Source organism: Ipomoea triloba, chromosome 1 (assembly GCF_003576645.1).
Source record: "Ipomoea triloba cultivar NCNSP0323 chromosome 1, ASM357664v1".
In the NCBI taxonomy this organism is placed as follows: Eukaryota; Viridiplantae; Streptophyta; class Magnoliopsida; order Solanales; family Convolvulaceae; genus Ipomoea; species Ipomoea triloba.
In genome coordinates, this window is record NC_044916.1 from 1,978,792 (window position 1) to 1,992,306 (window position 13,515).

The following is a 13,515-nucleotide window of genomic DNA, read 5'->3' on the forward strand; positions in this document are numbered from 1 at the left end:
TACTTCGCAATATATCTATGATATATCCCGCTTCACATTCGTTGTCACTATATGCATCGTAATCCATACTATTCCACATTACTTGACATTGTATACATCTCCAATACATGCGACATCACATTATTTGTCACTTTATTCATCATAATACATATTGTTTCACATTCGTTGGCATTGTAAATATCATGATATATACAACTTCACGTTATTTGTTAATTTGTTATTGTATATATCACAATACACGTTGCTTAACATTATTTTGCCATTGTATGCATCTTGATACATGTTGATAGCATTTGTTATGACTATATACATCCTAATAAACGTGGCTTCACATCCTTTTTTATTGTATAAAGGCTCTCACTATATTGACGTTTATGGCATGCTTATTTTGTTCATATTCTCGTGTTGAGCTAGTATAAACTTCGTTTTGTTAGGTTTCATTGTTGGATGGTTGGGTTAAACTATATCCTATGACCCCAACATATATTATTTGAATATTTATTTATTTGTTGGTCGTAGCATAAAACCACATACAAATACCCGGAGTATTCAGGGGTTATCGAACCACAGGGAAGTGGGGTATCAAACACTAGTTACTAATTATATTCGCAAGAAGCTATTCCTACGTTAACAATGGATGATTATCTATGAATATGCAAACAAGATAATTAAAACAAGGCAAACGGGTTTTTGTATTCAAAGAGGTAAAAGCGGGATTTTTGGGAGTTGAAGTGTTTAATCACCTAGTGCCAATCTAAAGTGAAATAATTATTTGGGTTAAACAAGTGTGGAGAATTGCCATCTAAAAGGGAAAGGTTGCTCTCGTAACTCAAACCCAAAATACGGTAATTGGAATACTCACTCTCGTGAGCTACTCACAATATAAAATCGGGACTAAGCAATAAATGGAATACCCACTCTCGTGGGCTATTCACAATTGGAATACTCACTCTCGTGAGCTATTCACAATAAATCCCTTAACCAAATTGTCCTCTCTCGAGGTGCAATAGTCAAGTGCAATTGCGGGTGCTCTTTGATTCATAGACAAATCTAGCAAAGGTACAAGCAATCATATGCATCTAATTACAAGTATCAACAACATAAATCACAATTGCAACACAAGCAATAAACCCAAATAGATATTTCATTAAAACAAATTAAGAACTAGGCACATAGGTTCATAAACACTTTTATACCCAAAAATCCCAAAAGAGAGTTTTAGCCTAACATGGCTAAAATAGATCCAACAAATATTCAATAAAGTTCAAAATAGAAAAGAGAAAGGAAGATATTCTCCCAAATGATGCCTCCAAGCTCTTTTCTTTGATCTCCTTTCCAAAAGTTGTGATGATTTCTTCTTTGGCTTTTGGAGATGATGAAACTTCTATTCTTTGTTCTTTTTCCTCTTTTTCTGACAAGGACCAACAGCCAACAGGTAGGGTTTGAAGAGAAAATGATGTTTTTAAAGTGAGTGGAGAAAGAGGGGCAAAAATGACAATTTTTAGAAGCTGAGAATCGCAGATCTGCGACATTCGACGCGTCGAATGCAACACTCGACGCGTCGAATATTTATAGTGTCGAAACGAGGCCATTCTGCCTCATTTTTTTGAGTTTCGACGCGTCGAATGTTGGATTCGACGCGTCGAAAATATTCCTGGGACGCAGTTCTAGCTTTCAGCCTGATTTTGACCATTTTCCCTTTCGAATCAAGCCTTGATGTCTTCATAAGAGTTGTAGCCCTTGAAGTCTTCTTTCCAATGGTTCAAGAATCACCTCATTTGGATATTCCTACGCTGAGATATGGTCCAATTACCGAGGTGTCGCCATGGTAGCGGGAATTTCAACTCTTTGGCTGGTTTGGATTGGCTTTTGCTCCCAAATGGTTCTAATGCACTTCTAAACACATCAAAAACATCTAAACCAAGCATTATACCATTTTAAATATAAAAACAAAGAAATAAGCATTGGATACAACATTTTATCACACAATTAACTATAAAACCTACATAAAAACACAAGTAAAATAGGTACAAATGAGAGTGTATCATTTGTTATCTTCACACCAACTAATGAAATGTTTTAATATGAATTTATATGCTCCATTTCTGCAAACCAAATACTAAAATATTATGATTACTTTACACCTTTATATTTGTTTTAAAATCCCATTTATATATTCAATGTGTATTTTGTTACGCGAATCAAAATGCAATTAATACTTCTAACAAAACAATGAGAATGAATATTTGTAATTAAACATAAGACTATATTAAGAGATACTATGCGATATGAGATATATATTCTCGATACTCAATTTACATTGATGAGCTAAAAAAGATCAATCCAATCACTAGTAATTAGGGCATCCTCAATAGTGAGTTTTTTTTTTTTTTTTTTTTGTTTTGTTTTGTTTTTTTTTGGTGGTTTTGAGCAGTTTTTGTAAGTGCGATTATGAAAGAGAAGATGAGAGAGAAGAGAAAAAAAAGAAGAAAAAAAAAACAAAATAAAGTCAGGTTGCGTGTCCCACATTTCTACGAACGACAGTAACGTATAAACAACGGCAGTAACGTGCCCGCTGGGCGCAATGGTGACAGCTACACGTGAGCGACGCGAATGGAAATGACAGGTTGCGTGCCCCACATTTCTACGAAAAGTCACTTTCGTGTAGGAGTAGCTTTCGCATTCTCTTTATTTCCTCTCTTTCAGTCTCTCATCTATGTTGGCAAATCTACTATAAAAAACCGTGTAAAAACTATTAACGTGGACACTCTTTGATATATCGTCACAAATTATAATACGGTATATTTTTCTAAAAATTGTACATTATGCTTTAAAAAAAAGTACTCATAATAAAGTATATAAGATGTAAAATATAAAGTAAAACTTTATAAAGCATTTTGAGATGGGGAATAAAACTCAATGTGATTCATGTAGTGCAAGAGACAATAGTAGATTAGAGTTCTTTAACAGTGGTAACTGAGGTCCACCACACAGCCACAATCCAGCGTTGTAGTATAGTGACTGTTGAGTGGCATGAGTAAGTAGGGGTTTTCTTCTTTCTTCTCCCCCCTTCAAACACCAATCAATCTTCTAATAAGGGGGGAAGCAGACCCCAAAACTCATCTTCTTTCTCCTCCTCCTTCTACTCCATTGTTGCCCAGTAATTGCCCTTTTTTCCCCTTGATTGTCTTTCTTTATGGGTTAATAATGTGTTAGAGTTTTGAGGATTTTCTTTGATGCAACAGTGAAAAAGTTGAGTTTTTTGGTTTGGGTTTTTGCAGGGAATGGAGAGTAAAGTGCCACCCGGGAGTTTCTTCCATTTTTCTCCGGCTGTTGTTCGTCAGGACCCGCTCCACAGGTCTTCGCCGCCTCTCACAGATCGTGAAAGGTGAAACTGAAATCTCTTAAGAGTCTGTTATAATCCCTTTTGTTTTTGTTTGGTATTATTTGATTGTGTATTTGCCCACAATGCTTGGATAGTTCAGTCTTGCTTGCTGTTTGATGGGTGGTTAATTTATCATTGTGCATTTTTTGAATCCATGAATTTGCTGTTTTTCACTCTAGCTCACTCTTCATTGTCCTTTTAGTTCATTTTTGTTGAAATCTTGTAGGGTCTGAATCTATAAATTAGCATTCATAATGTCTCAATTAGGCTAATTGCTTGTTACACCAGAGAGATTCATGGGTTTGGCATAATTGCAGAAAGACACTAGGCATATAAATTCGTATCCGAGGATTGATTCGATAATATGATACTCCGTATTCAGTTTTATGGATTACAGAAACGGGATCGAGTGAAATGAGGAGTTTAGAGTTTTAAGCATAGCAGAGAAGTTCCCTAATTGAAGTGTTGATCTTTAGTATCATTAACTCCCTCTCTCTCTCTCTCTCTCGATTTGTTTGTGGACATATCTATATGTTCATTAGCTTAATGTTTGTTACATCCATTTATCTCGCATTCTCACTCTTTGTCTGTTGCATTTTTTGCCGGATTCTAGTGACTGGTTTCTTCAAATGACAGGTATTTGACGGAGTTATTGGCGGAGAGGAATAAGTTGGGACCATTCATGGGAGTATTTCCCGTGTGCAACAGGCTTCTAAATCAAGGTTTATTTTTTATTTTTTATTTTTTTATATATGTTCTAGTGGATTAGTTGTTGCAAATGATAGTTCGTCAGTGTTGCCCCATACTATTCTGAACTATACCGATGCACATTCCATTTGCAAACAATTTGATCATTGAAAAGCGAAAAAGGCAGACTATTATTTGAACCCTAGCGGCCTGAAAGATCTTTCATTACCTTGGGATGCATATCTTGACGCAAGATTGGAATGAATTACAAACAGACCTGTCTATTGTTACACTGCAAATGAAAGTCAAGTGTCTTCCTAATTACTTATCAGAATAACAAAATGCCATCCTTATTCTTCTTCATTATCTCATATCATGGAAGTTTTAACACCTATTACATTTAAGAGTGTCATTTTTTTTTTTTGTTAGACCACGAGGTGTCCTAAGCATGCCCTAACTATAGGAGGCACCTTTAAGCTTGTACCACACTTAGACTAATCCCCGTTCACACTAGGCCGGCCCAATTAAGGGGCAAGGTGCTGGCGGGCCAGATTGGTTTTTCCATACAAGAGGGGGTTCGGACTCCCGACCTCTCTTAAGGGACGAGAGTGCACGGCCACTCACGCCAATCAAGCTGGTTTCATTTAAGAGTGTCATTAGTTTACTTTTTGTTCTACTTGTTTATTGGATTTCAAATTGATGCATGACTGTTTGTTTTTAGCACGTACATGTTCAGAAGGAACTTGTTAGGAGTAGTTGTTGCTTCTTCTAACTGGCGAATTGTTAAATCTTTTAAAGAGTCCTTTGGTCACAACAGAGCGTATTGGTAGTCTTTTTCTTTGACATATTTGATTAACCTACTTCGTTGTCTCTATTTGTTGACAGAAATAATGCATGTCCTGGGATTGTTATCCAACCAAATTGCGGATCATGAAAGAATAGGACATGATAATTTGTATAGGTCCTTTGGGCAACACCTAAATGGGGTGCTAGTAAACATGGATGCATGGAATGCTTCCATACAACTAGAGGTACGATTTGATGTTTTTGTTGGGCCATACTTATCGTGTTTGATAGTGATCTGGACTCCACTGAAAGAGTCAAGACAATTGAAGCATGTGCTCCACTGCTCCATCTCAACTAAAAGCTTAAGCTGATAGTTGGATTGCACATTTATGTTTTTATATTATATGCTCAACAGAGACTACTTGAATTGTTAACAATTTGCTTGATCTAGCAAATTTGTTGAAATTCCTTAATATACTTATTCGGTTATATTCGATTGCTGCAATCTTCTCGTTCTCTTTAAGTAAGAACTTGCTCACATTTGAACGGGTGATTCATTTACATCCTGGTTTTGCTTCAGGAAAACAAACTTCTTCAGAAAATGGCCACGTTTCACCCCACACCTTTGGATTGGGCTGTGGCACCCGGAACCACAACTACTATAGTGAAGCGAGTAATCAGACTGGATGTTCCTGTGGAGAAATTCCCGAATGTATTTGCATATCTATCTAATTTTGACCTTGAATTTTACTAAAAAAATAAATAAATTCTTAACACAAAAAGTGAAAAACTATGCAGTATAATTTTGTTGGCCGAATTCTTGGACCACGTGGAAACTCCCTAAAAAGGGTTGAGGCCATGACAGAATGCAGGATATACATTAGAGGCCGGGGCTCAGTAAAGGATTCAATCAAGGTATTGGCCGCTTTTATTCCTAATGTTATGGCGCAATGCTATAGTATAATTTTTTTTCCTGTCACGTTTATATGATTCCCTATCTCTATTCCTCTACACAGACATGTAAAACGCTGCAAGAATTGATTTATTTAGATTTTTATTCGGTAGGTTGCTTGATGTCTTCATGTCATTAGTTGTACTTTACACTCATACTGGATTTCTTCGTTAGGAGGAGAAACTAAAAGATAAACCTGGGTACGAACACCTTCAAGAACCACTACACATCCTCGTGGAGGCAGAATTTTCCGAGGATATCATAAATGCCCGCATAGATTATGCAGTGAAAATCCTGGAAGACCTTCTAAAGCCTGTGGTATGAGTATAGCCGTATAGGAGTAATATTTATCTGTGTATTTGACTGACGCTTTTTAACTGCACTTTCTCGTCTTGTCATCAGGATGAACCTATGGATCAGTATAAGAAACAACAGCTAAGAGAACTGGCCATGCTCAACGGAACGCTAAGAGAAGAGAGCCCGAGCATGAGTCCAAGCATGAGCCCGAGCATGTCTCCATTTAAAGCAACAGCAATAAAACGAGCCAAGACAGGAATATAATGAGTAACTTCTTGTATTCATGACAGCGGGTCTTCTCGTTGCTGGCATCCGGAGTTCCTTGTAGCTCTCGTGTCTTCAGCTCGTTCCGGCTGGTTATGCAATCCATCCTCGAGTTTGAATTCAGCGAGCAATGTCAGGAGCTCAGACGGGCGGGTCTATTAGACAGGGGAAAACGGTATTTTGGCTTGGTCTTCGATTAGATTTTGGGTGCAAGTTCAAATGTTCAATTGTTCAATATCAAGTAGCAATAATCGAATTTTCGTTTCTAATCAGTTTTGTGTAGTAGATAGTCAGAACTGCAGTATTGACTTTTGTGTTACTCACCTGAAAAGACTTAATAGGAAATTCGACATGATAAGCTTGATGGACTCATATGTATTGCTACCATTTACCAATTCAATGTGAAGATTTAGTTCTCTTAACCATATGTTTCCTGTTGAAGCTTTGTTTAATGATTACTAGCATTGCCATTTTGTACTTCATCCATGGGCATGTTAAAATTTGAAACTAAATTCTACATAACTATGGGGGATGCAAGGAGTTTTTTTCTACTTTTTGGTCATACAATATTGGATCATTTTCACATTTAGTCTCCTGACTTTTAGAACATTGTCACATTTAGTCCTCGAACTTGATTTCATGTCATCGATGACCAAATTTTTTAGTTGAAAAATGTCATAGAAAATGACAATTTTATCTTTCAAGATAAGTTACTTTATTTATGTACCAGTTGTATCCGTGTTTGTTGGATCTCAACTGCACCATGCTTACTTTTGAAGGGGTCACCATCACGTGACTTACAGTCACGTACTGTTGTAAGTCAAGTACATTTAACCACAAGGATCTTTGGCTATCTATTGGACACTTCAATTGGTGATAAGTATGGAGACATTAATCATTTAACCACATCCTTCCATGGTAATTTGATCACCTATGATCGAAAATTAGACTGAAGGACCAAATGTTTCATGGGGCTAAATGTGAAAAAAATAATAGTCAAAGGACAAATGTTGAAATGGTTCAATAGTCATAAGATAAGTGTCGGGGGCCAAATGTTAAATTGACCAATAATTGTAGGACCAAAAGTAAAAAAGTACCCATATACATAAGTTGTTTTGTACTTCCAATGTATTGTACATCACGGGTCGATGAGGCAACAGAGGTAGGGATTGAACTCCTGAAGTTAGATACAAAAGGCTTAAATCCACATGTTTAGTTCACGGAATAGGTTTAGAATGAATCATGAAAATAAGCTTATTCCAACATACTCTTGATTCTCAGTTCTTAATTCTCTCAAAATCCAATCCGTGAACCAAACATATTGTTTGTGATAAACATTTTCCCCCCAAAATGTATCATTTTGGGCTAAAAGGCTAGCAACGCTAGTACACTGCTTGCTCAAAGGCTGAATAATCATATGTTATAGGAGCAGTGATATGAACAAAGCAACAAATTGCAACACAGGGCCAAGCAATGATGAAGTAAACACTGTAAACTATTCATGATATTTGCATGACACAATCTATTGTCTATTCAGTACATGTTTCAGTTTCTATTCATCACAGCGGAACAAGAAAGGTTTCCGCGGGAGCTCCTATTAAGACGAGATGTTAGCATCTTCACATGAACTCATAACCGGGGCCAAACAATCTCCCCGAAGATGAAGATGATGTTATAGGTATGAATCTCCTCTATGCATTTGCGACAGTGATTTATGCTTTTACGAAAAGGATTAAATTGAGCAAACTGTACAAGAACACGTTCCTGCAGTGTTTAAAGGAAAGTTTTCCCGACCAAATAAACAAATTTTTACCCTTTGTTGATCCCGAGCTCTCCATTCTTGATTCTCTCGTCACTGAACACCGGTGGTGGTGCTAGCTTTTCTCTCGGCTCGATTCCTCTGAATGTGGGAAGTATTTAACGTGACGGGATGGTGAAAAACTGCCACTGGACCTTGAATTCTATCTGCGGGCTGGTAGGCTGGTGTGTGTGTCGTCTCTGAAAAATCACCGGCCTGTACCCACGTACTGCAGGAGAGATGTGGTTTGCCCGCCATGATCGTTATGGTATGCTTTCTTCATCTTAGCGTTATTGAGATGATGAGCTTTGCGGACAGCATGTTGGATTTGTTTCTCGTGGTCCTTGAGGATTTCTTCTATGCTTCCCCCGGGTGGAAACAACGGCCCAGAGTAGTGCATTCTAGGGTTTTTCGTACCAAATCCCTATAGTGAGAATTAAACCAAAGGATTAGCTTGCGAGCCTTTGTTCCTCACATTGTGATCGTAAATTAGATCCTTACCATTGCGTGCTCCTTTTTAGGCGGCTGCTGATCCTTTTTGAACGAGTGGTTTGGTATCCCGAGCAAAGAATGAGAAGACTCTGCATCATTCATCGAGTTATATCTTGTGCCAAATTGCTTTTCGGGCCAGTGTGATTGGCTGCAGCCGTCTCTGATAAGGTCAAATCTCGAACTACCACTGGCGGCCGCCATTGAATTAGAGAATCTCGATAGCTCGGCTGCTGCCCCCAGGGGTTGGAAGGATCTCTGCGCTCTCAGCTCTGGACCATAGCCCGAAGAACTAACCTCATTCCATCCTCCATTCACCGCTAAATGACCATTATATACCGCTCCTCTAGACGCCACACCCGGGTAAACAGAACCGCCATTCTCTGCCGGATCGAACTGCTCACTGATGCTCTTGGCGTTTGAATGCCCTCGCCACTTCTAAACATCATCATTCAACGTAAATTTAATACATATCCTAAGATCACTCGAAAATCGGATAGATCTGTAGACGGAAATTGCAGGCACACACATACGCACATGCCTGTATAAAACAGAAAATACCTGTATGGATGCTTGCAACTCAGCGTTAGCATCAGGTGCTGGCACAGCTTTAGACACTTTCGTTTCCCTATTAACACCGCCTTTTTGCCTGGCATTAAAATAAATGATTAGCGAATCATAAGGTTAAGACAAGGAAATAAGACGCCATGCTTCAATCATAATGTTTTCAACAAAGCGGATAGTAGTTCTGTTCAGACAAAAAATCCACACAAATACATCTAGATGACCGACAAAGCACATGGTTGTAATAGGATAGATTTAGTCGTAAATAACGGATCAGGGATCACTTCTTGTAGTAAAGCATATTATAGATACAAGATTAGGCAGAGAGAAAAATAATAATAATAATAGCAAAGAAATTAAAGAAAAAATATACTCCGTACTTACTTTCTCGCTTCCTCTTCTCGCATCTTGATATCGAATTCCTTGCTTGGTGGGTACTTAGGCAAACAAGATGGATCGGATGGAAGAGGCTGTGTTGTGAAGAACTGAAAAAGGGAAAACCAAAGTGAAACTCAAAGAAAGTACATATGGACGTCGTGTTTTTACTTTTCAAAGTAGCTAGAGAGATAGGATAGCGGGAGAGACGAAATGTGTGTAAGAACATGAAATAAACCCAATAGCCATTTCAAGCATGTTAGATGGTAGCGGGGGGTTAGAAATTGAAAAAAGGCGGAGTTTCCAAACACATAACGTTATTAGAAATTGTTTTGATCAAAGATCTTAGGAACACAAAATGGAGAGCGGTAAAGAAAACAGAGTAAAAGATTGATACTCGGAGGAACAAAACTTTACCTCACTTTGAAGTGCTGAAGTTGCAGATCCCCGGCACTCAGGTTCAAAAGCCAGGAGGGAATCCAGAATCGATAACGCTGATGGAGGGAAGTCCTTGAATGTCTCGGCAAAACAGCGTTTGTAAGGGTGTTGAGGTTTAAAAATGGTTGCATGTGGCAATTTTGATTTTGTCCAGTACTCATCAGATGGTGAACCGCAAAGTTTAAAGATTTTATGTAGCTGTTCAACCTGCAAAAAAATGCAAGGATACCAGTAAGTGAGCCAATTAGTTTAAACCAATAAATATAACAAATTGACAATTGCCAAACAAAACATGGAAACTATAATCTTAGTTACACCAAACAAAACATGGGAACTATAATCTTAGAATTGAAGTGCATGTGTTCCACTTGAACTAAAAGCCTGAGCTGATAGTTGGATTGCAGATTTATGTTTATATATTATATGCTTAATACACCCTCCCACGTGTGTGGGCCAATTGTTTTTTTATGGGCTCCGTGGACCATAGTCTCTTTTTTTATTATTGGGTAACGAAGACATTCGAATCCATGGCCTTTGGCATGGGGTTGGCTGATACCAAATTGAAGCATGTGTTCCTCAACTAAAAACCTAAGCTAATAGTTGGATTGAACATTTATGTTTATATATAATATATGCTCAACACTACACGCTCAACACTACACGAGTACCTCAGTTCTTCCGGGCATGATAGGTTTTCCTGCAAACAATTCCGCAATGATGCAACCAGAACTCCACAAATCTACGGCTACTCCATAGTCTGTAGCGCCAAGCAAAAGCTCCGGTGGTCGATACCACAACGTGACTACACGGCTTGTCAGTGGCTGACTAGTGCGGACAAACGTTGCAAGTCCGAAATCAGCTATCTTTAGATTTCCGTTGTTGTCAATCAGAAGGTTTGCACCTTTGATGTCACGGTGCAAAACCCCACGACTATGGCAGTGTTCAAGTCCGCGAAACAGTTGTTGCATATAATATTTTATCTACACATCACATCAAAATCTACTTAATTACGGACAAGAAAATAAATTTCATGAAACGAATCAATGATGATATTGAATGAATACCTGTGACTCAGTAAACCTGACAGTCGGCGATGCAACGAGACCTGCAAGATCATGCTCCATATATTCAAATATAAGATATAAATGTCCCGAAACTCGAGAAGTCATAAGACCTTCAAGCTTCATCACATTTGGGTGATCCAACCTACGGAGGATAATGATTTCTCTCGCCATAAAACGAACACTTTCTGGATCCATGTTTGCAAACCGCACTTTCTTTAAGGCAACTAGTTTTTTATTTTCAAGGTCTCGGCCTCTGTACACACTGCTATATGTCCCTTGACCAATCTACACCATGTTCATAACAAAAAAAAAAAAAAAAACTAAGACAACGATCACAACTAAACTAAGAGTATCATTGACAATACATTAAACTTCAACTACACACAGACAGGTGCAATACTTATCTCAATATTATACTAAATACATATGAATTACCATCCCCCAAAACCATTTGTTCCTGTTAAAAGCTTATTTAATTATATAATCATCCCGTTAGCAATTAAATGAAATAGCTTATTAACCCGAAAAACCAAGAATACATAAACAGATATGAAGAATTATAGTAACAAAGTCATCAAACACAGAGAAAAGTGAGTGTTAGAATTGGAAAAGACCTTTTCTAACTTCTCGAATGAATCTGCCTTTCGAGGAATCCACCCTCTAATAGCTTCCCCGGCCACATCAGTTAACCATGATGGCCACCCGGCAACGACCTGAGCGCCATCAACTCCATTCCTCACACTGAACACACTGTTCAACTGAGGCTGCACCCTGGCCCCGGCACTGCCAGCAGCATCAATTGCGGGCCCAATTTGAACCCGAGGCACAACAACAGGCTTCTCGGGAACAGCAAGCTTCTGCTCGCCTTCATCCCAACGAGCGGGGGGCGTGGAGCCTGCACTTTTCTCTGCAGACTCCATGGAGATAAGCCTAGTGGTCACCTCATTAGTGCCACTATCAACCCCCACACCCACATCATCCTTTCTATAGGATGCCACAGAACGTTTCGATGAATGCTTCTTCGATTCTTTCTCCTTCAATTTACCATGCTTCTCTGGTAGCTTATTCCTTGTAGATACCCCCTTTGAGCACATACAGCCCATGATTTCTAACCTAAAACCTAATCTAACTTTTCCCCCCTTCAACATTAAGCTCTATTCCAACCGGCATTTCTATCCTAATCCCCGGATCAAAACACAAATATTTTATCTATTCCTAATCCTAATCAAATACCTTAGAATCTGCCCTTCTCTATTCTATCCTAATTCCTAATCCTCGGCTCAAAAACCGAATCTTTTATCCATTCCTAATCAAATATACCTTAGAATCAACACGAATCCATCCCTAAATCCGAAAAATAACCCGATACCAAGTCGGCCTAACTAGAACACCCACACTCAACCTAATCAAACACTTCTTCAAATCTTCAAATAAACGCCATCGGGCTTCAAACTCGAAATGCGGCCAAAAGAATTGGCTCTAGAAGCGAAAATCTTGGATCAAACTCAGTTCAAGCAGCCCACATTGCCCGAAAATCAAGTACCCGATACCCGACGCCCTAAAATGAATCCAAAATCCGGAAAAAAGATACAAAAAATTCCCAGATAAAGTCAAGAAATTTTCGGCACGAGAGAGGGGGGAAACGGTTGGGAAGAAGCAGTTCGAGTCAAACAACAAAACGTTGGGAATCAAATGCAAATGCCCATTTCTTCCGGTACTTCGGGTAATTCCGAATAAAAATGAAGATAAAAAATGGATCTTTAGGGTAAAAAATAAAAAATAAAATTGAAAGTTTTGCGTATGTTTAAAGATAAAGACTGAAGAGTGATTCTCGGATCTTACGAGGCCGGCAAATGCTACTGACCTTTCAGATATCTGAGTTTCAACGACGGGGTATCCACTATCAATATCAGAAAAATTCTTAAAGAAAAAGAAAGAAAGAAAAAAAGGAGAGAAAAAATTATTCTTTTCATAAGAAGCGTATCAATGGGGAATTTCTTGAGAGTTGAGAGAGAGACACGGACACCTCGTGAAGAAAAAGGAACATTGCGAGACTGCCAGAATGGTAGAATGGTGATGTCTTGGTAGGGCCCACTCTTAGTGCCACGCCAGCAAATTAAATATTTTTCCTTTCTGGCTTTTTTAGTGATTAAGAAAATACTATACTCCGTATTAACTATTGTCACCCACTTTATGTGTATTTCTGGGGTCCTCCATTATAGGAAAAAAGATATTTTGCATCCTATAGTTATAAGGTAAATGTAAAATCGGTTCATGTTATGTTTACGTTTTGTCTTTTAAGTTACTATTTATATTGCATTTTTTGTTTTTTCATGTTAAGTCCATGAGTTATATTAAAATTATAAATTTTGTCGCTAATGTTTTATTAGTAAAGATATAAAAAGTGCAATGACAA

The 13,515-nt window shown here is 38.2% G+C and overlaps 3 protein-coding genes across 4 annotated transcripts in view; 2 read left to right on the forward strand and 1 right to left on the reverse strand.

The window, feature by feature from the left end:
- LOC116027221 (sterol 3-beta-glucosyltransferase UGT80B1) overlaps window positions 1-13,515 on the forward strand; it is a 713,221-nt gene that overhangs the window by 304,047 nt on the left and 395,659 nt on the right. The window lies entirely within an intron of this gene.
- LOC116027534 (KH domain-containing protein At1g09660/At1g09670) lies at window positions 3,003-6,793 on the forward strand. The gene is made up of 8 exons (XM_031269240.1): window positions 3,003-3,160; window positions 3,282-3,388; window positions 4,022-4,107; window positions 4,958-5,103; window positions 5,439-5,570; window positions 5,657-5,773; window positions 5,985-6,128; window positions 6,213-6,793. The coding sequence occupies exons 2-8, from the start codon at window positions 3,285-3,287 to the stop codon at window positions 6,369-6,371; spliced, it is 888 nt and encodes a 295-aa protein (XP_031125100.1). The 5' UTR covers window positions 3,003-3,160; window positions 3,282-3,284; the 3' UTR covers window positions 6,372-6,793.
- LOC116027108 (probable serine/threonine-protein kinase At1g09600) lies at window positions 7,846-13,121 on the reverse strand. Its single transcript, XM_031268537.1, has 8 exons — window positions 11,714-13,121; window positions 11,100-11,384; window positions 10,704-11,015; window positions 10,015-10,242; window positions 9,607-9,707; window positions 9,220-9,307; window positions 8,671-9,096; window positions 7,846-8,593 (listed from the first exon to the last, which is right to left on the reverse strand). Exons 1-8 carry the CDS (start codon window positions 12,245-12,247, stop codon window positions 8,378-8,380), a joined length of 2,190 nt encoding a protein of 729 aa, XP_031124397.1. The 5' UTR covers window positions 12,248-13,121; the 3' UTR covers window positions 7,846-8,377.